At 45.1% G+C, this 23,678-nt stretch overlaps 2 protein-coding genes across 3 annotated transcripts; both read right to left on the reverse strand.

Annotated features, from left to right (window-relative positions):
• Nucleotides 1–388: 388 nt before the first annotated feature.
• Nucleotides 389–3,941, reverse strand: SLC25A5 (solute carrier family 25 member 5). 2 transcript variants are annotated; one of them, XM_084294166.1, is made up of 5 exons: nt 3,837–3,941; nt 2,240–2,421; nt 1,638–2,124; nt 1,388–1,528; nt 389–783 (listed from the first exon to the last, which is right to left on the reverse strand). In XM_084294166.1, the coding sequence occupies exons 2-5, from the start codon at nt 2,348–2,350 to the stop codon at nt 626–628; spliced, it is 897 nt and encodes a 298-aa protein (XP_084150292.1). In that variant the 5' UTR covers nt 2,351–2,421; nt 3,837–3,941; the 3' UTR covers nt 389–625. The 2 variants fall into 2 exon arrangements, with proteins under 2 accessions (XP_084150292.1, XP_084150291.1); XM_084294165.1 differs by lacking the exon at nt 3,837–3,941 and having other exon boundaries at nt 2,240–3,807.
• A 200-nt stretch (nt 3,942–4,141) lies between these two features.
• On the reverse strand, nt 4,142–22,652 carry SLC25A43 (solute carrier family 25 member 43). The gene is made up of 5 exons (XM_084294167.1): nt 22,294–22,652; nt 19,102–19,343; nt 17,972–18,144; nt 5,882–6,016; nt 4,142–5,042 (listed from the first exon to the last, which is right to left on the reverse strand). Exons 1-5 carry the CDS (start codon nt 22,563–22,565, stop codon nt 4,839–4,841), a joined length of 1,026 nt encoding a protein of 341 aa, XP_084150293.1. The 5' UTR covers nt 22,566–22,652; the 3' UTR covers nt 4,142–4,838.
• Nucleotides 22,653–23,678: the final 1,026 nt, after the last annotated feature.

Here is a 23,678-nt window from a genome sequence, read left to right on the forward strand (position 1 = left end):
TCCAGACTGCAGTAAATATTCCTTCGACATTTCCCCAGTCTCCCAGCCATTTAGCTCAGCAGGGAGGGCCGATGCTTTGCAGGAGAAGGTTGGTTTGGGCACTTCACATTTTTAAAGAGGTTTAATCAATCCCACAGAACAGACATGCCAAAGGCAGGACTGCTGGCACAAGGCCAGCACATCCCCCTTAGTTACTACCAGTCCCCATTGCAGCACCCACTGCTGGCCTCCATCAGGGAGGAAACACTACGCAGCTTTCTCTGCAGGCTGCATTGTGTTCACCTGCTGGAGACCAGATGCAGTCTTCCTCCTCTACAATCACTATGCAGAGGTCCCTCACCCCCCTCACACTGCAGCTGCTGTGAGAACAAATACGAGACAAGGTGAATCGGTGTCAGATTTTTATTTCTTTGTACTCTTTAAACAGGAGTGACTGAAATAGAAACCATGTTTGAGTCCCATCAGGGGGGAATGACTTGAGAAAGACAGGGCAGGCGGTTGCCCCTGCCCCATGCCAACCTGTATAAATATCTGTCACTTATTAGTAACTAGACAGTTTTCATACAAGTCCATGAATGGTCATAGATAACATATTATAACATGCCAGTTCACAACAAGAAATAACTTATGTGTACTTCTTGATTTCATCATACAGAACTAAGACAAAAGCACCACCCATTCCTCGGAGTACATTGGACCATGCACCTTTGAAAAATGCCTTGGAACCCTCGTCTCGGGCAATCTTCCGCCAGCAGTCAATAGTGCCGGTGTACATTATGTCAGCTGCAGGAAACAGACAGCGTTAGGAATCAGGTGCCCATGACCCCCAAAATCCAAGTCAAAGAGGCCTAATGTATCCGACAGTTTTACAACCTCAAGTACATTCCATTTCTTGACTTACTTTCCCCAGTACTATCATGTTAGAGAAGGAGATGGCCCAGGAGATATGCTGTTGCTGCTGGATTACCCCCAGGAGACACTGGAAGGACTGGTTTGAGCAGAAGGCAGCTACTGTTTGCTAGACACCAGCACTTCCACAACCAAAAGCTATTGCAGGCAGCCAGGCTGAGCCTGCAAGTAGGGACGTTGCTTCCTGGCCCAGAGACGCTAGTTTGCAACATCCTTGGACAAGCTCTGCCCTTCCTACATACTGAAATAAACCTGACTTGTGCATGCCACTTTACAGGAATGCTGCACAGACTGATCTGTCTGCAGGCAGATCTGCCTGACAGCTACTTCTGCAGCCCCTCCTTTAAACTGCAGGGTATGTGAGGACATCGACAGGTTTTGGCAAAAACTAAAACGCTCTGTCTTCACCTCAGATCCACCATCAACTGTTGAATCTGTTATACCCAGCATTTCCCAACACAAGGAGGTAGAAACTTACTTCCTTTACGCCCAGACTGCATCATCATGCGACGACGAACCGTATCGAAAGGATAGGAGGTCAAACCGGCAACAGCGGTAACCGTCTGAGCGATCATCCAGCTCACAACAATGTGGGTGTTCTTTGGGTCAGGAAGCATTCCTGCAGAAGAGAGGTTTGGCGTGAGAACAGCAGGTGAGCCACCAGCACACACACTACAGGTCTGCTGCAGGCCTGCAACTCCATTTTAGCGCGATTTCACTCCACCTACCCTTTGCAGTGTCATAGATGCCAAAGTAGGCAGCTCTGTAGATAATGATGCCCTGGACGGACACGTTGAAGCCTTGGTAAAGGCCCCTGAGGCCATCCGACCGGAAGATTTTCACCAGGCAGTCACCAAGCCCGCTGAACTCTCGGTCGGCCCCAGCTTTACCCACATCGGCTGCCAGGCGGGTTCGGGCAAAGTCAAGGGGGTAGACGAAGCAGAGGGAGGTAGCGCCGGCGGCGCCTCCGGATGCCAGGTTACCAGCAAAGTACCGCCAGAACTGGGTCCGCTTGTCCACGCCACCCAGAAAGATCTGCTTGTACTTGTCCTTGAAGGCGAAGTTAAGCGCCTGGGTGGGGAAGTACCGGATCACGTTGGCCAGGTTGCCGCGCCAGAAGGAAAGGACGCCCTGCTCCCTCGGGATGCGCACCACGCAGTCGATGATGCCCTTGTACTGCTTGTCGGCGGCGATCTGCTTGCTGGCGTGCTGCACCTGCGGGGGCCGACACACGGCCGTCAGCTCCGCTCCCCGCGCCCACCCGCCGCCCCCCTCCCCATCTCCTTGCGGCGACCTTGGGGCGGCCGCGGCCCCCGTCCCCGCCGCTCACCTGCAGCAGCAGCTTGACCCTCTCGATGGGGGCGACGGCCGTCTTGGAGATGGCTGCCGCCACCCCTCCGGCGAGGAAATCCTTGAGGAAGGACACGGCCGCATCTGCCATGGCGGGAGGCGGCGAGGCGAGGCCGGGCGAGGCGCGGGCGGGAGGCGGCGCTGCGGCGGTAGCGGGGCGCGCTGCCGAAATGGCCGCCTTATATAGGGGCGGCGGCGGACACGTGGGCGGTGGCGCGCCACCGCGCCGCGTCCCGCCCGCCCATTGGCGGAAGGAGGGGGGCGGGACCGCCGCAGCGGGGCGGGGCCGGCGCGGCAGCCAATGAGCGGCGGGGCTCATCGCAGCGTGCGGGAAGCGCCGCGGCCGGCCGGGGGCAGCGGGCAGGGCCGGGCCGGCAGCGGGAGGCTCCGCAGCTGCAGTCCCGGCTCGGTGCTGGCCGAGCCCCAGGGGCGCACACACCACAGCTGCACCCGAGTGACAGGGCGCACACCTCAGCTGAGCCTGCAGGTCAGCCCTGCTGGCAGCTTCGTGCTTATCGTGCGCCATTCCCCATGGATTGGCCGCTGAGGCACCTCGCCGCAGCGCTGGGTCTCTCCCTGGCACCTTCTAGGGGATTTGGCACCAGTAGATGGGACTGCACGGTGCTGATAAATGCTTGATAAGTGATTCATAGCTCTTCAGAGTACAAAGGGGTTATTGGTATGTTGGAAGCAAGTTAGAGGTAACTTCGACTGATGAGGTTGGAAGAGCTGATCAGACATTCATGTGCACCCATCACTCAATCTTTAAGAAATACAGTAGTAAAAATACACATACACACATATAAAAGTATACTCGGAAGAGGTAAGGGCACTCTTAAAAAATTAACTCCCTCCAGCTCACTCACAAGTCACATCTCCTTGTTCATACACCCCAAATAAATCTCGGAATTATTGCCTACGCTGTGCAGGTAGGGGAACTGAGGCACAGATAAACACATCCACCAGGCAGGCTGATGAGAGCCAGAAGTACTTACAGCCTCAGTGTGATGCAGGTCTGCTCGCTACCATCTTGTTTTTTGCCATCCTGGCCTGCATTTCTCTCTGAGAAGAAAGCCAGAACACTACACCACCATAGCACAACTGAGCAAGTTCGTTACTGGCGACACTGCAAGACCTCAGCTGCAGGGTACAGCAGTGCGAGTTAGGCACAAGGCTGGTCGTACAAACATCCCTGATCTTCCTGCAAATCTCTCCCCACACTGACAGCCTGTCCCTGCGCTGATCTGCCACTGCCTCACTCTGCTGTGACCTGGCCTAACCAAGCTGTTTGTAAGATTTACTTATTTCCACTCAGCAGGGACACACGTGGTTCAAAAACACACGAGGAGCTGGGGAAACCAGGCAGTGCTGCAGCTAGGGCAGGAGAACAGCGGGTGCACGTGCCCTAAAGCTGCAGTGATTCGCAGCTTGCTGCAGCCTGAGGCCAGTGGGACATACCACAGAGGGCATGGCCACCTTCCCGTGTGGACACAGGCTTTAAGGTTTTCTCCAGGAAGGTGCCTTTCAATTGCATTGGCAATGGCAATAACCCAAGGGTGTTGCAGAGGGTCTCCTACCTAAGGACGTGCTGTGGCTCCTAGGCTGCAGTAGTTCAGGTGGGAAAGTCACAGTGCTATTCTGCAGGCATGTTCTGAGCAGCACAGTAGGCCTGGGGCTGCGCACAGGAACTGGAAAGTAGTTTAATATAAAAATAGAGCTTTAAGAATGCTGAAAAACATCACAAGGCTCGTGGCTCTCAAATATCTAACAAATATAAGGACTGCATTTTTCAGGAAATATTTCAAAGAATATATGGAAAACTTTTTTTTCTAAGCCTGAAATAATTCACATACATGCAGTAACAACACAGGAGAAACGGGGAGAGATTTTCTAGTATGCACTTAAGTTTCTAAGATTGTCATTCCAGTGTAATATGGTCTGTTAGCAAGAACACAGTTGCAGCAGCATATTTTCATTGTTATGCCAAAGACTTGTACAAAATTATTATTCTCAAGTAAGTCTCAAAAACTGAAGAGCGGATTCTGGAGTGTGAATGAACCCGGACAAATTCTGCATCTTTAGAACGCCATGTCCACACATCACCACGTAAAATAATAATAAAAAAAACATTTCAGTAGAAATGCTTGCATGTTGTACATAGTCTGTAGTCTGTTCATCATTTTCTGATGACTTGCTATCTCAGGTTGCTTCAAAAAATCCATTTGAATTTTCTCAATATTCTGAAGATGCAGCTTGTACTCATCTAATTTCTCATGCTCTCTGTAAGTGGTTTTATCTTAGAATGGCTATTCAGCATCGAAAAGCACCTACTATATTATCAGTTCAAGTTGCAGTAGCATAGTGTTTCCAGACTAGTTGCATCTCTCCTCTTCAGTGTGCACTTGATATTCATATTGTTTGTATCCATTCAGGAAATGAGACACAAGATTTAGGCATCCCTCGCACTGGTATCTCAATCCTAAAACCACACGATCTGGTGAGATGCTGGTACCTGTAGCTTAGCATGTCTTTCTTGCAAAGTTTCTGAAGAAAAAGTTTCTGCAATGAACACTCTGATGTCAGTTTTCAAGAGCTGATTTCCTTGGCTCAAAGTTTTCTCTTCGGAGGAGCTTTAATTCTCTCAGTTCTTGTGGCTGTAAACTCTGATCCACACCAGGAGTTAGCTTGTAACTTAAAGGAGATTCGATATAACCATTTCTGTACAGGCAGACTCGCTTGCAGAATTCAAAGGTGCTAAACATAACACCAAAGTATGGAACAATCTGATTTAAAAAACAAACAAACAAAACAACAACAACAAAAAAGCAGTATATTAGATACAGGAATAGTATTCTTACATTTTTAAAAACAAAACTTCTGGAACTTCAGGTTAGATGTGATCTGCTAACAGAGCTATGATAATTTATATAAAGCCATAGTCACCTCAAATTAGGCTGGCCCCTGCATAATGTTAAAACTAATAGTTTATTAGAACATAAATTATAAGGATATTATGAGGAACAAGGTCTGTGCTAGCCTGTAGATTATCACAGCTTGTACAATAGCTGAGCAAATCCTAAGCAACCTCAGCAATTCCTAAGAGCAAATGTGGGCTTTATTCTCCATACTGCAGAATGATTGAACCTTCTTTTGCCCTGTGCAGAATCAGCAGCTCTGGTCCACTGCTAGCTCATTGCAAAATACTTCTTTTGACTTCTGTGGGAGTGGTTTTTTACAAGGGGTATTTTCTTTATAGGTAGGTAAATCTGTCAAATTACTGGAGCTGAGCAGAAAAGGAGAACTTGCTTAGCTGTTTTAAGTGTATTGCTTGCAGTTCCCCAGCCATACTCTGACTTGTGTGTTAGCAGCACTCCCTTCTCTAAAGACATTCAAATGAAATTGAAAGGAGAGACGTATGGAAGCCAAACTCACACTTGAGGAAATATGACCAAAGCTATGATCCAAAGCTGGTTTGTAACCTGCCTGAGGTTACACCTGGGCTGTGACGGGCTCCATTATCCAGAAGCTGCTAATAAGCACGGAGGGATGTCATATGCCTTATAACTTTAATTGTCCAAGAGCGTGTCTTACTTCAGTTAACTGGATGAAAGCAAAACCTCACCTTGAGCAGACTGGGTGTGAGTCCACTCCAAAGTCCGAGTACACCTTTGTTCTTCACAGTTTGCCGGAAACAGTCAGCCATGCCAGTGAAATGGACATCAACCGCTCCATAGTGGGGAAGCCAAAGGCTCTGCGCCTGTTCAAGAGACACCCAGGGAGATTTATAACAATCAAAAGAAAACCAAGGTAATTAAAGATAATTATTTTTTCCATGCTGGTAGGTAGGTAACTTCCATTCTGCTATAAGTAACACTTTATGGCAGGTTTCAACACATTCATCTGGATTCTTCTGTTAAGCAAATAGAATCTACTGTTTTGCCTTGAAACACAAATTGAACAGGAAGGGATCTTGCTCTCTGATAGGTGTGAAAGAGAAAGAGAGCAGTAATTTCCACCAGTACTTCCTTTTGTGCCATGTCACTACTAGAAACCATCAATACCAGAGCTGTGAAGCACATCAAGCCCACGCCTGCCAGCTGCTCAGGTCTCGGGAAAGGTATTTTACAATGCTGGCATTAGAGCACCTACGAGTGGGAAGCTTGGGGTCGGCCCTGGACACCACGGTGCCTTCCTGTAGTAACGATCAAAACAGGAGAGCACACAAGAGTCTGGCTGCTCAGGCTGTGTCCACACTGCAATGAAAAGGGCGAACTGCCCTACGCACTGAGTAGCAACAGCACAGCAGAAAAGGAACGCCACATTTCAGCCCAGGCTGCACAAGCCCGCCAAGGGCTGTAGGTGAGCAGTTGGTACCTGTGCTGCTGTGTTTCCCTACACAGCCAGCTGATCCAAACCAGTTAAAGCGAGCTTGGGAACATCCTGCTGGACTGCAGACACATTCCCAGCTGCAGTGTAGACTGTCTCGGTTCACACAGAGGAAGTGTAGCAGGTCATTTTTAACAGCAAAATCCTTCCTTCATTAATCTCCTACTGTGTTAGCACAGACAAGATAACCTGACCTTGAATAATCCCATCCTCATCCATCTGTCCATATGCAGCTGGGGCCTTATTTTGCACTGGCAAATCAGGGACTCATACCCACATCAAGTGACAATTCTCAGTCTGGAGAGTGTGGGGACCCTGGACACAACTGATGACTGGTCTGTTACAAGCCAATCCCCACAGGGCATAAGCTTGATAAGAACAGGACTCGTACAGTTAATTGATTGGTGAATGTGGGTATTATTACCCCCTCTTTGACCTGAAACACCATGTGGTGAAGCATTTTTGCCCCGCTTGTCCAAACTAACCCACAGCTCCTCGGAGTTGCTAAGCCTATGATGACAGCCTCTTGTTAACTGACAAGTGGTGATGACATTTTCTAGATGCCTGAGCTATAGCATTTCAAATACTTGGCAACTTGGACAGTGGAAATGGAAATGGATCAAGATTCATGGTCCAGGTATACAAGACAAGTTGCTAATCATATGGTTTAAATACTGTTGCATCCTCTTGCATTACTGGCAAATCTGCAGTGAAAATTTAGAAGCTAACACACACACACACAAAAAAAATTAACCACCACACAGACTGCATATAGCCCCTCTCATTTTTTTTGTTTACGAGTGACACACGTGTGAAATGCTTCTGATGGCAGGCAGCAGGTAAAACCATACAGTTTCATTCTGACAGGGTTTTGGGAGGTCATTTGGGGAAAGCAGCTGTCTGTATTGAGAGAAGGCAACAGGCTTTCACCACATCCTGCACAGGTATTTTCTGGATTGTCTTTGTCATGTCCTGTCTCTTTTATCCCAGAGAAGAGTAGGGCTGAGGATTTAATCCATGGTCTTTCACACTTGAAGCAGGAGAGAGTGCCTGTATTTGCTTCCCTCTGAACTTTTTCAACACTGTACCTACCTGATTTGCAAGAGAGGGATTACATTTGTAGAGGAAAGAGCAGTGCTCTACTACTGCTCTAATCACTTACTCCCTTTTAGTCTACACTGGCCTCTCTAGCTCCATAGGGCTACAGCTGTTTCCATAATTCCCATCTCTGGTGTAAGTGCCCACAGCTTCCTGGTTTATGCCTCAGAGAGGCAGACGTTACGGGATTTAACTGCCAGGATTTTACAGCATTACCAGCCCTGACTTTATAGAAAGATCAAGGTAATAGAGCTACTCTGGTAGCTGAGGATCATGCACATGTTCACCTCCGCTCCTTCGCTACGAGGAAGCTGCCTGCTTGGCTCTGTTACTGAAGAGGTATAAAAGCTTAAGAAGAAACAGCTAAATCCAGCAAAGAGAAATAATTTTTCAAGCCTTAATTGACAGGACTTGAGAAACTCCTCTATAAAGACTCTCATGATCATGTTATAGAAGATGCTGAGTGCTGCAGCTGAGACTTCAGGGACCAGTTCCACGAAGAATGGTGACAGTAGCACCACAAAGAGCACCAAAATAATGTAGATATCCTTAATAATGCAACCACAGTCATAGGAGAGCTGGAATCAAAATCCTGTTCTGCTTTCCAGACCATCTGCCAGTTTCCATGAGCTTTTTTGGTAAAGCACGGTTACAGGCAGCAACTCGGTGAAGAGGAACAGCTCTCTGAAATGCTTCAGGAAAGCAGGAATGCTGCTAGCACGCCATTTCCTTCCTTTTTAAGTCCCTTTGTGGTAGGCAGGGCATGACCTGCCAGAATTAACTGCATGAGTTTAACTTAATCCCCTTAGCTACTGTATACATTGCAAAGGCACATATCAATGGATCTTGACTGCAGTACTCTTCCCTACAACACTAATATGGGCTCCAAGCATGCAGCACATTTCAGTAAGATTGTGCATGCAGCAAACACAGCCAGAAGACGGTTGAAAAGGAACAGTTAAGTCAAAACCTCAGGTTTCCGATTTGTCCACAGACATTGATTGACCTCTTAAGAGATTTACTGAAGAGTTATTTATAGTAACATTCACTATGGTTACAGCCATTTTCAAGATTTCAGTCTTTGGGGTGAAGTATGCTTTGCCAGTCTTTCTGCTTTACAGAAGCAGTACATTTCTAAGACCTTAGGCATAGTATTTAAGTAGCAGCTGTCCACAGAATCTCAGAGTCACCTACTGCTAAAGAACAACAAAAAACTGCATTAGGACATAGTTAAAAATTCAGTATTTTGGAACACAGCTAAACAAAGTCTGAATGTATTAATAAAAGAAACAAGTAGGAAGGTGTTTCATTTGGCAAGACTTTTAATGAAAAAAGATGGCTGTGGGTTTTGGGAAGTTCTGAACCCTCAACAATATAATCCTCACAACTACCCCATGGCACCAGAGCCAGAAAATGGAAGTAACCAAACAGACCAGACTAGTTCCTCCACCTTTTTCCAGAGAAACCTATTGTGACAAACAAACCTCATTCCAGAAGGATCAGGTCTGTGGACAGAGACATTTCACACCATGGACCTCCAAGTGGCTTAAATTCCTCTCTTTTGACACCATCTGATGCTACAGGGGCTGGATAGAAACCTGCCTGTTATGAACACTTTTCAGGACTTCCTTCCCCTCCAGTTGCAATTGTCTCACAGCGCAGAAGGCTGGAGATGAAGCACAGCTCGCTGCACTGATATAATAGAGTGCCAAGTCACGGTAGTAGCTGGGTTAAGTTGCTAATCGTTTTACATCTGACAGATGATGGGTTCTCCTTAAAGCACAGCGAATACAGAATCGGTTCTATCTGCTCTCTCAAAACCAGTCTTTTAGAATCCAAAGGCCACCAACTCCAAGAAGCCAGTGTAATACATGCCAAAAGTCAACAGTCTGTTCTACTCTGACAAACTAAACCTAAGAGTTAGAGCAATGGATAAAAAAAACCCCAACAACTTCCAACCTGCAATCTGGGTCACATCTTTTATATAAACCAAACATTTCAATAAGGGTGGAGTCTTGTGACAACGCTCAAGTTAAAGACAATTGTTAGGTGAAGACTTCCCAGACACCATCTCTCCTACTGTCTGTAGGTGACTGCCAGAACAACAAAGTGCTATTTTGGGAACTAATCTCACAGACCCTTTTAGAAATTTCCTCTTCCATGAACTCCTCCAGGCCCTCCCTTCCTATTCCCTACCTCTCAGGACGGGATGGATGCAGTGCACCGCAGCTGTAGTGAGAGCTGTGCCCATCAGAACATCAATCATTTTAATCTTTCCAAGGCTCATAGTAGCAACACAGGCACAAAGCAGGGAACAGGGATGTGGAACACAGGCACAGTGGTTACGCCACTTGAGTTTGTGCCCAGAGTTTTGCAGATCCCAAATTCCCACTTGCAGTTCAGGACATTTTGGTTTGCAACTATCTGAATTTACATGTTAAAGGAGAGTATGTGGAAATACTTCCCTTTCATTAAATGTACTTTTTCCCTCCCCCTTTCCTGTTTGTAAAAACTTTGTTGGTACAAAGTTTTGCCTTTTTTTTCTTTCTGTTTTTTCTTTGTTTTTGGAGTATGCAGTACCATTGGCATATTATAGTACTATGCAGTACTATAGCAGCCATAGGAAGTACGCTATTCTGATGGTAGATACAGTAAAATTGTTTGTTATGTATATATTTTCAGCACATTTGTGTGTCCTACACTTCTGTCAATTTCAATAATACAAAAACAAAACAAAACAAAACAAAACACAGGAAGGCATTTTACAATAGAGCTCAAAAGTTCATGCTCTTAATCTGGAAACTAAAATAAGATGTCTGTGTAGTCTGGGTTAATAAGAGCGCTTGCATGAGGCAAGTGTAAGTGTAGTTCAAAGGAAACTGAAGGACAAAAATTGCAGTTTTCATTCGGGCTAATGCCACTACAGTCCACAGGAACTTCACTCAAGTCAAGACTGAATACTTAGAAGAATAAGAAACAACTGAAATGTAAACAAGTATTAAAATTGGGTGAAAAAAAAAAAAAAAAAAAAGCACAGTCTTGGGCAAATCAACCCTTTCTCCTGGAGGACAGCCTTACTTGGTAGTCATGCTCTTTTCTGTGTCAGTGCTCTAGTAACACTGACTTACCCCTGCACGGGAACATAAAGTCCACCAAAGGTATTCAGGCATGTGGTAAGGTAAACCATGACAAGCTATTAGGAGGCAATTGCTTCCAGAGCACCGCAGCAAAGCAGCTGACCTACAGCTTCCTGCACTCTAGGAACATGTTGTCCTTTCCTCTGTAACCTGAACCGGGGCCAAATCTTTTTGCCTTGCTGAAATTAATGGCAGCAGCCGTGCACAACAGTTTACTGTTTCTTCAGAAGAGTTTGACTCAGCTTTAAATATGTTATCGCCGATCCAGTACCCTGAGGCTTCATGGTGTGTTGCAGAATCCCTCCCTTAGTACTGAACAAAAAAAAGCTTTCCATGCTTTTAACACTTGTGCTATGAAGAAATCTTCCAGATGGAACACAGAGGTCTTTTTTCTCCAGGTAGTGCAAACCCTCGCACAGACACTTCGGGGTGGTTTCAGACTGCCTGATGATTCAGCTCAGCCCTTACAAATGGGTGCACAATTTTCAGGTACATGAGCAGTGGTTGGCTTAATGGTACAAACCCTCAGGCAGGGTAGCTTGGTCCTACGTAGCACACAGTGAAGAACAACGCTAGTTCCCACATCTGCTGTTTTTGTAGGATCTGGGGAGAAAGTTAATGTTTCTGCAGGACTGAGGTTTTACAGTGGACATATTTCCATTGGCCTCATGTGGGTGAGATGCAGAATTACAACATATCAGAATAAATCAGATATAAGAGAGCATGCACAAAGTTTTAGCTCCTGTTTATGGACTGTTTTGCACAATTAATCACAGTTATATCACAGGATCATCATTCCAAGCACAGACATGTTCCAAACCAGTACAAGGCTCCCCTGTATGACTGATGCAAGAGCACTCATGGCAGGGGATAACAGCAGTAGCTGTCGCTTTGGAGACATTACCTTTTCTCTGCTAAAAGTTATGGCCATCCAAGCTGTGTGTGCACAGCAGCATGCCTTTCCATGTCAGGCCCTGTCAGCTGTGTGAGTTTACAAGGTTTAAAGAGGTGGGTTGTGTTAACCCATCTGATTTGCCCCAAAGGGAGAGCTCTCACTCAGCTCAGAGAGCCGCAGAGGCTGTAAGAAGCCAGTGGTCACGCTTAGCTGGCACTGCCAAGGATTGGGAGTGTACCTGCCACTTCAGAGTCTGGGAAAACCATCTAGAAAGAATTATGTCCTGCCCTCCCTCCTGCATTCAAATGGTCACAGTGCAATTTCCTGCTTTTCTTCAGAAGGCCACTGTACCTGTAAACAACTGCTGTAATCCACCTCAGCTCCTCGCTAGTCCTTACCACACCACCTTGGATGAACAGGGTTAGAAAACCCCTAAAAGTAGCACAAACTGTCACAAGGCAGACCTGGCTATTAGATCAGCCCAGTTCTACTTCTGATTCTTAATTTACCATTTTTCCCTCTTATAGAGTTTTTTCACTGTCACTCTTTAGTGTTTCACCTTCACAGGCAGTCAGGCTCTGTGATGCTCTCCTGTGGAAGTTTGGGGATCTAAGAGAAACATGCCTGAGGTTTGTTCACATGTACAAAAGCTAGCTGAAGCTGTTACAGAAGGCAAAGCCCGCATTAGTCTCAGGTAGCTTTATTTTCGGGCATTGTCTCAACTGTTTACTCAACCAAGTACTTCCCAAAGCAGAAGGGCATGATTCTACGATAGCCTCAGAGCCAGCAGAATGAAATATTTTTATAGTGACACCAGAACAATAAAAATGCTGGTAGCTGAAAGCAATTAGGCATAGGGCAAAAAGGGAGAAAGGAAGGGATTTTACCTAAACCAGAATCTGAAGTCTATTAATTATTTGTTAATAATTAGAGAAACTAGGAGAAAATATGAAGTAACAACTAGCATATTGAGACCTAGCTGATGCCTGAACCCTAGCAGCAAGGAAAAGGGGAACACAAAATCACAAGGACTAGAAGTAAGAAAAGTTAGAATTAACACTGCATCCTCCCCCTCAGGCAGAATATTTTTAGAATTTAATTTCTATCTGTGCAGTTTCTTTCACAAATCTTAAAGAAATTAGTATCATCAAAACCTCTGTCAAGCTGAGCTTAAGTTGGACTGCAGGATTGAAAGTACTGGGGGCAAGGACAGACAGCTGGGAACCACACAAACCTTATTTCCACAGGAAATCATACCCAAAGTAATAATATTGCTCCTTATGTGCTTCCATACCATGGAATTTGCCCCAATTTGTGGTCAAATGGCTCCATCTCTGAAAATTTTCAAGACTCAGGCTCCCATGCAGTTCACCACTAAAGGGTCTCCCTGCACCAAGTCTCAGAGCACGTATGCTTTTGAGATGTCATGTGAACCACATGACCCAAAAAGCATTTCTTATTTTTAAACCGGGTCACGACTCCAATAACATATTCCCAGCTGACACAAACACAGATCTCACAAACAGCAGGGACACCACAGCTTGAGAGCTTTCCGAGGCTGCCATGCCAGCACCAGATCATCAGTGACGGCACACTCTTTGTACACTGCTCAAGTTTAAGCAGCACTGGAGCACTGTCTCCCCATTTTAGCAAAGAGAAGGTGCTTTTCAAATGAACTTTTATGTTTTTTCCAAAACGTTGCTTATAGCCCAGCCACTGGGTTCCTACAACACTGACTTCTACTTTGCAAGAAACATAGTGAGGGAACTATTTTTATTTAAATACTCAAATAAAAGTACTACAATATATTATTTAACTGGCTTCAGGCAAGAAAAGTGCCAACAGGGCTGGAGATTGCATTTACTTAAAACAAGCTACCTCAAGAAGAAAGCAAATGCTTCGTTTTCTTGATGTTATAAAGACCTCAAAACATGTACATAACTTACAACAGATTTCATGCTTGCAGAGTATCTTGTGCTCCAAAAGACAAAACAAAACAACAACAAAAAACAACAACAAAAAAACAACAACAAACACAAACCAAAACAAAATATAAACACCCCCCTCCCCCAGGCTGCAGATTTATAGGCAGTTGAGGTCTGACCGATTCACTTTTGTCACTGAAAAGAGGCCACTTCTTGGGTGATGCATGGCAGCAGTCTACACTAAGCAAGAACAACGAGCTTGTTTGTTTACAGCAGTGGAGGGAATTCATAGCCTGGATTTTAAAACAGAAAGATCAGATGCTATTGAACAATGCCTTCTCCTGAGAGATGCCCTCAAAACTTAAGGATTCTGTGCAGTCAACACCAAAAATGTGCTGAATCCTGCAGTATACTAGAAGTATCCCTATTCTATTTTAGAAGGGTTTGATGGCAGAGCTATTTCTAAGCGGCATTTACTGGTTTTCATTCCAGAAATTAAAAGAAATGATACCAGCAGAGTATGAGCACAAGACAGAGCTTCTGCAAAGCGAGCAGAAGTTGCTCATGTAAGCAGGTGCAAAGTGTCTGTACAGTTGATGGATTATCTGTGAGACTTCAGGGTCATTTTTGGTGGTTTTGTAAAGCAAAACACACAAAATCCCACATCATTTTGGAGTGAAAGCTGAGGAGTGCCAGCAAGGGGTATCTGAGCCTGCCACTGAGGGTCATATACACAGAGAGAGGTGCCAGACTTGTGTACTAGGTTTGCACTCACCACTTGTGTGTTTATAGATACTCACTTCTTCACATAGCCTAGGATTGGTGTCATTCTAATAATAATCTTCTGTGAGGCATATAACAGCTCTGAATTTATCCTTCCTTGCTGAAATGCCAGAGCTCAGTGTTGCATGCATTTCTGAAGGTCATCATCAACAAAAAGACAGTACAGGGAAGTAGAAGCATATTACCAGGGCTTCCCTCAGACCCAGACTCCTTTACAGGCAGACATTTCTCTGCCTTTTTTTTTTTTCTTTTTTTCTCCAGTTTTCTTGTATGCACTTAAATAAGCCTGCAAGATAAAAGTGCAGGACTTGAACATCGCTTAGATACTGGGTTTAACAATGACTGGTGATAGTGAGGTGAGGAGGGAAAGGCAGGAATAACAAACAGTCAGAAGGATATAATGATCAGTAAGGTTTTGGTCAGAAGTTGACAGAGCATAAGAGTGAGTCAGGAAACATTTAGTATAGAACACCCCTTTGAACAACCCTCTCCTTCACCATTCCCCTTCTACAGATGCACAACAAAAGCCATATGGCCATGCCGAAACATGCATGCAGTACCTCTTAATTCTCTAACATGCCAATCAGGAGCAAAGTGAAAAAAGGAAGACAAAGGAATAAAACTAGGATAATCACAACAAAGAGTACTCACGTAATCAGTAAGACTCAACCACGTTAATTAATGTTTCTTTTAAGAAAGCCATTGAAGTATATTTAGCAAACATAGCATCTTGGAAGAAAAAAGTAAACATGATAAAGATAATTCTAACAGCAGAGGGGGAAGCAGCCATGGTTACAGAGCAAATCTGACATCATAAATCACCACCAAAACACAGAGGAAGAATTGTTCTCTGACACTTAGCTCCTACTCCCACAGATGTCACTGACAGAAGCTGCTGACGTCAGGACTGTAGGATTCAGATACGTAAAATGAGAAAGGATGAAACAAAATGATTACAACAGAGGTTAGAAATAGCACTTCTCCTCCTCCCATAGCAATTTTTTCTTTGCAATTATTGCAAATGATTTGTGCTTTTCTAGATGAGGAGGTGGATGGAGCTAACTCTTCCAAGACTGCTGAGCATTCAGGTAAAGATCCGAACTGGATGTTTGGGTCTCAGGTACTCAATCCCAGAATCAGAGAGGACAGCCTTGTGCCCTATTTTCTCAGTTTCTGAAGCTCCTGAGGCTGCCTTACAGCTTCCTACTTCCCTGTCACTAACAGGTTCTCTGCAAGGGTCTTTGGCAATACACTACCTCCATCTGATAGCAACCTCCACAATGTGCTGGCTTCCTCTTCATACAAAAACCTATCATTCATAGCTTCAAAACAAAGCCAGCATTTCCCTACATGCAGTGCTGAACATTCATACGAGGCCCACAGGTAGCTAAAGGCTTCTTCAATACATCCCTCTTTTTATCAGCAGGAGAGGTGAAACACTGCAGGGAGGCGAAACACTGCAGGGAGGCTGAGCAGAATAAAATGGCTAAGGAAAATAAGAACTCTGAGGTGTCTGTTCCCGTTTTCTACAGAACACTGAAATGTTTTTAATCTGTTTTCCCTTTCTTTATTCTCTTCACTCCTATGTCCCTTTGCATGATATTCATTCTGGTGCTGTCCTAGGCATTTCTCTCTTCTGATCACCACCCTGCAAACGGAGCAGGCCAGCAAGTGAGTGCAATGCAGAGCAGGTTCCTGCATGACTGGGCCATATCCTGATGTTAACTGTGAAAAACATACTTTTTGGATCATCTTATACAAGTTCCAGTCAGCTCTTGGCATCAGCTTGGGTGTGATATTCAGAGGGTCTCACTTCTGGACAAGCCTACATGACTTACAGCATTTCCAGTACCAAACAAGTTACGGGCTATTACATCTTGACAGCTACTTCCAAAACACTTGAGCTTTCTCCCATGACTTATTCTGAAGTCACTGATCAGGTCTTGTCTCTCTAAGCTTGGAAAATCATTATTCAGCTGCTGCAATGCATCTATGAGGAAAAAAACCCTCCCTGTTGTTGAGCCTCTCTTCCACTGAGATAAGTTTTTAACATAACATTTTCCTACATATTTAAGAAATAAATCCAATTCCATTCATATTCTAGAAATGCCAGTCAGATGTTTTAAGCATCCCTTTAGTGAAAGAGCACAGCCTAGTGGCAACAAAATGAATGCTTGGCTCATCCCACTTCTCTTCTTGCCTATCAAGACAAAGCTGGACCCGGAAATGAGTTATCACACCATTCACTACTGAAAGTTACTTTTGAACGGATTCTGAAAACTGAATGTTGACTGATAAGTAAGTGATTTATCAACAGAAAATTATTAATATCGAAAAAAAAAAAGGAAAGCATCTGATGTGCTGTTCTTCAGGACAACAGTATTGTTGTGAGCCTAAGGACATAAAGAAAAAGAAGAGTTCTAGTAATTGCTTTTCATAGTCCTACTGATACAGCTGGAAAAAAAGACCAGTTTTCATGCTCAGAACCTCTTTCTTACCAAGACATTTTAAGGTCTGAGGCCTGCCTGAAAAACGGAACCCTGGGAACTGGAAAGGGGAATTCACAGGTTCCCCTAACCTTTTTCTAGCTTGTGACTTACCAACCAGGGGATGGGGGAAGGGAGATTCAATAATTCTGCCACACGAAATGAGTACTTTTGGGTAAGATCTGAAAAGCTTCCCATAACTTTACAGTCCCATGAACTGGGCTGAAAGAACAAATTCTTATGCCATAGCCAGAGAGCCACCAAAGGATGAAAGTTATTCACTCACTGTCTCCTAGTGAAGCTCTAATGAAAAGAAGACAACATCAAATGAATTATGTCAATGAAATGGAAGCTGTGGGCTGGTTTTTGTTTGTTTGTTAAATCATTATTACTAAACTTTCAGGAAAAAGAAGTAGCAAGATAATATATACGGATATAGTTGTTGATGCTCCAGGAAAGCAGCAGTACCAGCAACTGGGAAGTCATCCATTATCCAGGGGAGTCAGAAGAAAAGAGTGAGGATAGTTCTGACCTTTCAGATTTAGTATGCGCTGCACAAGTTTCTTGTGGTTGCCAGTATGTAGGTCAGGCATAAACAGCAGACACACAAACACTGGAAATAACATTGGTCTCATTCATCCCACTTACCACCAAAGGAACTGAATGCCTGTATTTGACAGAAGATTTACCAACTGTGAATTGTGAGAATTTGATGGAATTGCTATGAAGGAGAAATAAAGCTAAAGACACAGAGTCTGAGTGGAAACAAATCCCATGAGACACTTAAACCCACCTTAAAAGTGTAACAACACACTTATAACAATGAATTTTTAGATGTTTAAAAAACAACAACAACAAAAAAACATAAACACCCAGAACAAAGCCTCTGTAGCCTATTGGTAAGTGAAGCAACGTGGCAGTATTGATCATCTGGCTAACCTTGTCCCAGGCTCCTGAAACAGGAACCTCTAACAAAGTACTTGCAACATCAATGCTTTGTACCTGCATCTTCCTCTTGACAGTCTCAAAGGGGAAAGAAAGCGTCTGTGCTACCCCAGCTGCTACACAGCCATTGATGAAGTTCTGAAGAGGAGTGAAACGAACTACAGGTTCTCGCCAGATTTTGTCCAGATTGATGTAAACAAAGAACGAGCCCGCAGAAAATGGAACAGCACCTAGAAAGCAAGTCATGCAGAGAAGGTTTCCATCAGCACACTTTACACCAAGAAAACAGCTGCTCAACACATGGCCTAGACAGACAGCACGAACTGCTGCAGGTTTACATCTCACATTGCTCAGACCAGATCAATATTTAAAGGAACTTTACTTTTTAACCACTGGTTTACCACCAAACCCCCATATTGCAGCATCTAGATATGGTGATGGATGCACATATTTGCATACTAAAATTTGCATGTTTTGACAGAATTATTTACCAATTTAGTCTCATGACAGGTCAGCTCTTTTGCAGCAAGCTCTTCCTCCAGACCAACCCTAGCAGCTGTAGAGGTAAACAGAGCTGCCTCTTCAGTCAAGCTGATTAGGAATACTTCCGTCCTCTTGTTTGTTTCATGCTCTCCTAGATTTTACTGTACATTATTAGTATAGATTTTTTTAACACTTTATTGTGAAAAAGTAGACAAAATCAAGTGGCATTTAAAAAAAACTATGAATGGTAAATAATTTAAAAGTCATTTAATGGCTTTTAAAATTCTCTCCTATTTAAAGAGAGAATATCACTATCTTCACATCAGCTACGTGTTACTGCTCACACTGGTTTCATTAAACAGCCAGGGAGACACCCTCACACCTAGGCAGGAATTAGGAACACAGCGTGTATATTTTTTTAAAGAGTTAAGCAAGGGAAGTCCTACATCTTAGCATAACTAGATCATCTATAAAAGAAGGACAGGAGTGTCTTTTTGAATGCTTAACCATATATAAATGCTATGCACTGGGTCATAATTCGAAGCAACAATGCTGCAGCAGAAGCCAGTATTGTGCCTTCTAAACCTACACACCTTCTACAGATCAACATTACTGTTTGCTTTGAATCAAGTGAGCAAACAAATGCACTATATAGCTACAATAAACAACATGCAATGAGGTGGTTTTTCCCTTTATTATTTTACCTAATATAGCTGGTGAAACACCACGGTAAAGTGCAAGAAGTCCTTCTTGATGATAAATTTTGTAAAAAGCATGAAGAATTCCTTCGTAAGATGGTTCCAGGCGATTCTGCACAATGAGCCGGGTTTTAATTACATCAGTAGGGTAAGTCACAATGGTTGCAACCATGCCAGCCAGACTTCCTGCTATGATGGCCCTCCAGTGGGAAATATGACCCAACTCATCCGTGAAAAGGATAACAAGTCTAGAATAAGCACAGAAAAGAGGTACTGTTAATGGCAGCGTGAACAAAACCCATGAAATAAGAAGGCAGATTATTCTTGATGTTATTGTTCTTCTGCTCACAAGCTCCTTCAGTAGCAGGAGTTGAAATTTCAATATATATTTCATCCAAGACCTTACTATGCTGTATAACACCTTACAAGCATCAGATCTCTGTGAAACAGAACAAGGGGATGGGCAAACATCAGCAGAGGCAAAATGACGTGCCTAAGAGCCCAAACAGATTTAGGGTAAATCCACGGCTGCAGAGGAGCTCTGAAATACAGAAGTTAAAGATAATAGCTAGGTCAGGGGCTGGAATACAGAACTCCCCAAATGCAATTTGCTTTACTTTTAGTATTACTGAGCTTAAACGCTTCCAATACCTGGAAGAGCTCTTTTAGCAGCAGCTTGTGTAGCTCAGCCTGCACCACAGTTCCCAGCACAGACTAAACTCATGCAGCTGGAGTTGTGGTACCCTGCTGGAGGTCCAGAGCACCAATTCAACGACAAAAAAACCTTCAGAGATATGGAGACTACCTGTTCAAACAATTTACTTGCCTGCTTTGCAAGAGACTTAAAAAGTCATTTTTGTCCATTGAATCCTCATTTATATTTTCCCTACAGGTTGAAAATTACTGGAACTTAAAATATGCCTGCAAGAAATTCTCTGATCATCAGTCATTGGTCACAGACATTGGTCCAACCTCCTGCAAGGCTTTCCTCTAGTCAAAGTTACCATGTAAGAAGAAATATGTAAGTAACTCCATCACAGGCCTTCTGGGAACAACTGAACCTTCCTCTGTTGCTTATCTTGGGACAGGAGGGTCCACAGGGATACTTTTCTAGAGAAGACTTATGTCCAAGCATGACTACGCTCAGGAGGTTAAATCTAAATTTGTAACTCTGAAATAGAAGCACAGAGTTTTAAAGGCTGACCTACAATTGGTAGATCTGTGATTCACAGAAGGACTTTTCTATGTATGTAAAGTGTTCTTAAATCAGTGAGAAGTGTCACGGAGGCAGTAAGTAAAAAGAATTGAGGGGAGAATCTTACCTGGACATGAAGAAACCTACCATTGTATTTCTGAAGTATTTTATTTCTATTGTATTTCTGAAGTATTAACTGAACTGTGTAAACAGCAGATTTTTAAACTACACAGTGTTACCATGTCCAGAACAAAATCATTTGCAAAGATATACAAGTCACTGCTTGCTCAGCTGATGTTTTCTACTGCACGGCAGATCCCTGCATCTACTTGTCTTGTGGCGCAGAACAGACTAGCCAAGCAGAAGTGAAAGGGCTTTTTTTTTTTTCCTGTACCTGTACAGTTCCTAAAGCAACACAGCCTGATCTTCCTGTGCGTGCACAAATGTGTGAGGGGGTGGCTCTGAGCACTACCCAGACAACATTTAAAACTGCCACAGCAAGAGAAAGACAAAGTCTGTGCACTGTAACCACAGGAGGAGTGTGGAGTCAGCTCATTCCCAGCTGCTCAGCAGCCAGCCCTGGCTGCCTCTGCTCTGCCCTTCTTCGGGCTGCTGCCGATCAGCCCACCTCTTCCTGCTATGGGCAGCACTATTTTCTGAAGTCACTGCACACCATTACTCTCTTTTTGTCTTTCTTGCCTTTATGTACCAAAAATCCCCAAATAATGTACCAAGAAATATTCCTAAGCAGCTTTTGTTTAGTTTTCCTGGTAGCCTACTTCCACTTGGAACAGAGAGGAACGCCCTGTGCAAACCGGAGGCAAACTGTAGCCTTGCAAAGGGCACGTACTGTGTTCCAAGCTAAACAAACAATCCAGTTATTTTGCTCAAAATCAACTGGTATATATGCTGCAGCACGCTGACTCTTCTGGGAACTTTCAGTTCCATTCAAATCGCTGTTTCTGCCTTCACTCTGCTGTTGTCCATATCCTTGTCTGACTGCTGTGCTCATCGTGAGCAGGATACAACACAGCCGCCGATGCCAAGCCCGCTTCACCTCTCGTTTCCTGAAAGGCACAGGCAGAGCTGGGGAGATGACTCTCGCTCAGCCAGACAGCTGACGAACCTCAGCAGGCTGCGCGCCAGCCCGGGTGAGAGCCACAACAGGCCTGATTGGCCCGCACGCGCTGAGCCCATGTTTCTCCCCACCCAGCACAGCCCACAAACTGGAATAACCCATCGCCCAGCTGGGCAGAAATGTCAAACGCACAGCCTGCACGTAGCTGACCTTAAAAAAATAAAAAGGGAAAAAGAAACCCAACCCTCAAACTGGCAAAACATGCTGGCGTGGGTAAACAGTCGGGCTGTCCCTTCAATGCCTAAAAGATACTGGCAGCAAATGGGAATCTTAGGAATCCAGGCTGGCAGAGCTGGCTCAGCATTGCTCTGTACAGACCTTGCTGCGGACCTTCCCTGGTTTACAGTAATCTAGCACCTGGGTATTATGGACAATGAGATTTTAAAGCAAATAATGCCATGCATCAACTTAAAAAATGATCAGATTTACATAATAGCAGCTGCATAACACTAGGGAAAAGATTTGAGTCATGACTTAGTTATTTGCTTTGATATAGATGATATAAATACTTGAAAACTTATAAGGGGATAAAATAGATTGGTCTCAAATAACAGATTTTGCAGTCACACCTGTAGGCAGCATTGTAACTGCATTTCTAGAGGAATGTGAACGTGCGGAAGAGAGTTACCAGCCTGTCAGCCACTCCTCACTGAGGAACACCTCTGCCTTCATATGCTCCCAGCCTATCACCCAGCCTTAAGAGCAGCTACAACTAAATAAATAAAACAGCAAAGCTGCGAGCCTGGAGAGGCGCATCCACAGAGAGAGGGGCCGGGCGACTCCCAAACACCATCCCAGAGCCTTGAAAGCTGTACCCCCCGCAGGCAGCTCCCCGCTGCCCGTCCCGTCCCCCTGCCCCGCTTACCGGCGGGAGGCTGCGAGCTGCAGGGCGCTGTAGGGGAAGAGCCGCAGGCAGGCGGTGAAGTTCCCCTTCCAGAGGGCCCGCAGCCCCTCGGATCGGCACAGGCTGCTGCCGGCTCCTCGCAGCCCCTGCCGGCAGTGCCAGGTGCCCACCTGCGCCAGCACCGTCAGCAGCTCCAGCGGCGCCGTCAGGCTGAGGCTCAGCGCGCCCGCCAGCCCGGCGCAGCCCAGGCGCTGCAGGGCGGTCAGCCGGCCGTCCCGCCGCCAGGTGGCCATGGCCCGGCTCGGCCCGGCCCGGCCCGGCCCGGCTCAGCACGGCCGGGCTCGGCTCCAGCAGCCTGGGCCGCCGGGGGGCGCCGCGGGTCCGCCCCGCCCCGGCTCTGCCCTGCCCAAGGCGGGCGGAGCAGCCCCGCGCCTCCCTCGGCCAGCGGGGGCCGGGAGTTGGTCGAGGTTCCCGGGGCAGGCAGGGTGGGTTTTGGGGATGTGTTGCTGGGGAAAAAGAGAAAAAAAATAAGGCTTGGGGAGCAGGGAGGAGGAGGAAGCGGAAAGGAGATCCAGGCAGCCAGCGGGATTTATGGAGCGAGGAGGCAAGGGCAGTGATTTCTGCAGCGCGTCTGCTCTGCTTCTTGTCGGGAAACAAAATGAAACCTTCCTTAGCCTGCGGTTGGTAGCCTGTATTGTGCATACTTTGGTAAAAACGCTCTGCTGTTCGTCCAAGAGAGTAGCCCCAAATCAATGTAAGAGCTAAAATACATCTCTCTAGTTGTCAGGAGCCCAGCTATTCAGGGTGTTCTGTTTCCTGGTGGGAAGAAAGTGGTTAATTGCTAGGGAAGGGATAAAAATCAACTCTTTAAAGGACCATTCTGAAACAAGAATGCACAGGTATAAACTTGCTGTACATTAATATTGCTTAGGAACAGGAGACTCCTAACCATAACAGGTTACAAGATGTCTCTTCCAGGGGTTTGCCTCTCTTACTAGTCTGCACAAGACAAGCCTCAACTTCTGACTCTTCCTGAGCGCGTTTTTATTTGCCAGTCTTCCCATTTCCATTATTCATTTGTGGTTGAGATTATTTTTTTTACGTACTTGTTCTGGCTGGTAAAATGAATCAGCAGATATCCTCAGCTTCTCACAGAACAATCTAATCCAAGAAGAAGATGGTGCTTGGTGTGAGCTTGTCTGTTATTTTTTCTCCTGTGTAAAGGGACCTGCCAAAATAAAACTGGTCATTAAAAAAAAGTCACCAGTAGGATCTGAGATTACTAAAAATGCTTAAAGTAAATGCTTCTTTTCACTGTTTCTGCCAGACAAATTAAGTTTATATTGCTTATGTCCTACTTAGTTTCCTGTATTTCAAAAGCTGTCACTGCAAGAACAACCAGTGCA

Source organism: Netta rufina, assembly GCF_964035555.1.
Source record: "Netta rufina genome assembly, chromosome: 12".
Lineage (NCBI taxonomy): Eukaryota > Metazoa > Chordata > Aves > Anseriformes > Anatidae > Netta > Netta rufina.

Coding starts and splice junctions, on each gene's coding strand:
- SLC25A5 (XM_084294165.1), bottom strand. CDS start 2,785: ATGGCGCACGATAAGCACGAAGCTGCCAGCAGGGCTGACCTGCAGGCT. Junction 2,125..2,239: donor GGGTCAAGCTGCTGCTGCAG/GTGAGCGGCGGG, acceptor CGGCCCCCGCAG/GTGCAGCACGCCAGCAAGCA. Junction 1,529..1,637: donor CATCTATGACACTGCAAAGG/GTAGGTGGAGTG, acceptor TCTCTTCTGCAG/GAATGCTTCCTGACCCAAAG.
- SLC25A43 (XM_084294167.1), bottom strand. CDS start 22,565: ATGGCCACCTGGCGGCGGGACGGCCGGCTGACCGCCCTGCAGCGCCTG. Junction 19,344..22,293: donor CAGCTCGCAGCCTCCCGCCG/GTAAGCGGGGCA, acceptor TGCTTATTCTAG/ACTTGTTATCCTTTTCACGG. Junction 6,017..17,971: donor CTGTCAAGAGGAAGATGCAG/GTACAAAGCATT, acceptor TCTCTTGAACAG/GCGCAGAGCCTTTGGCTTCC.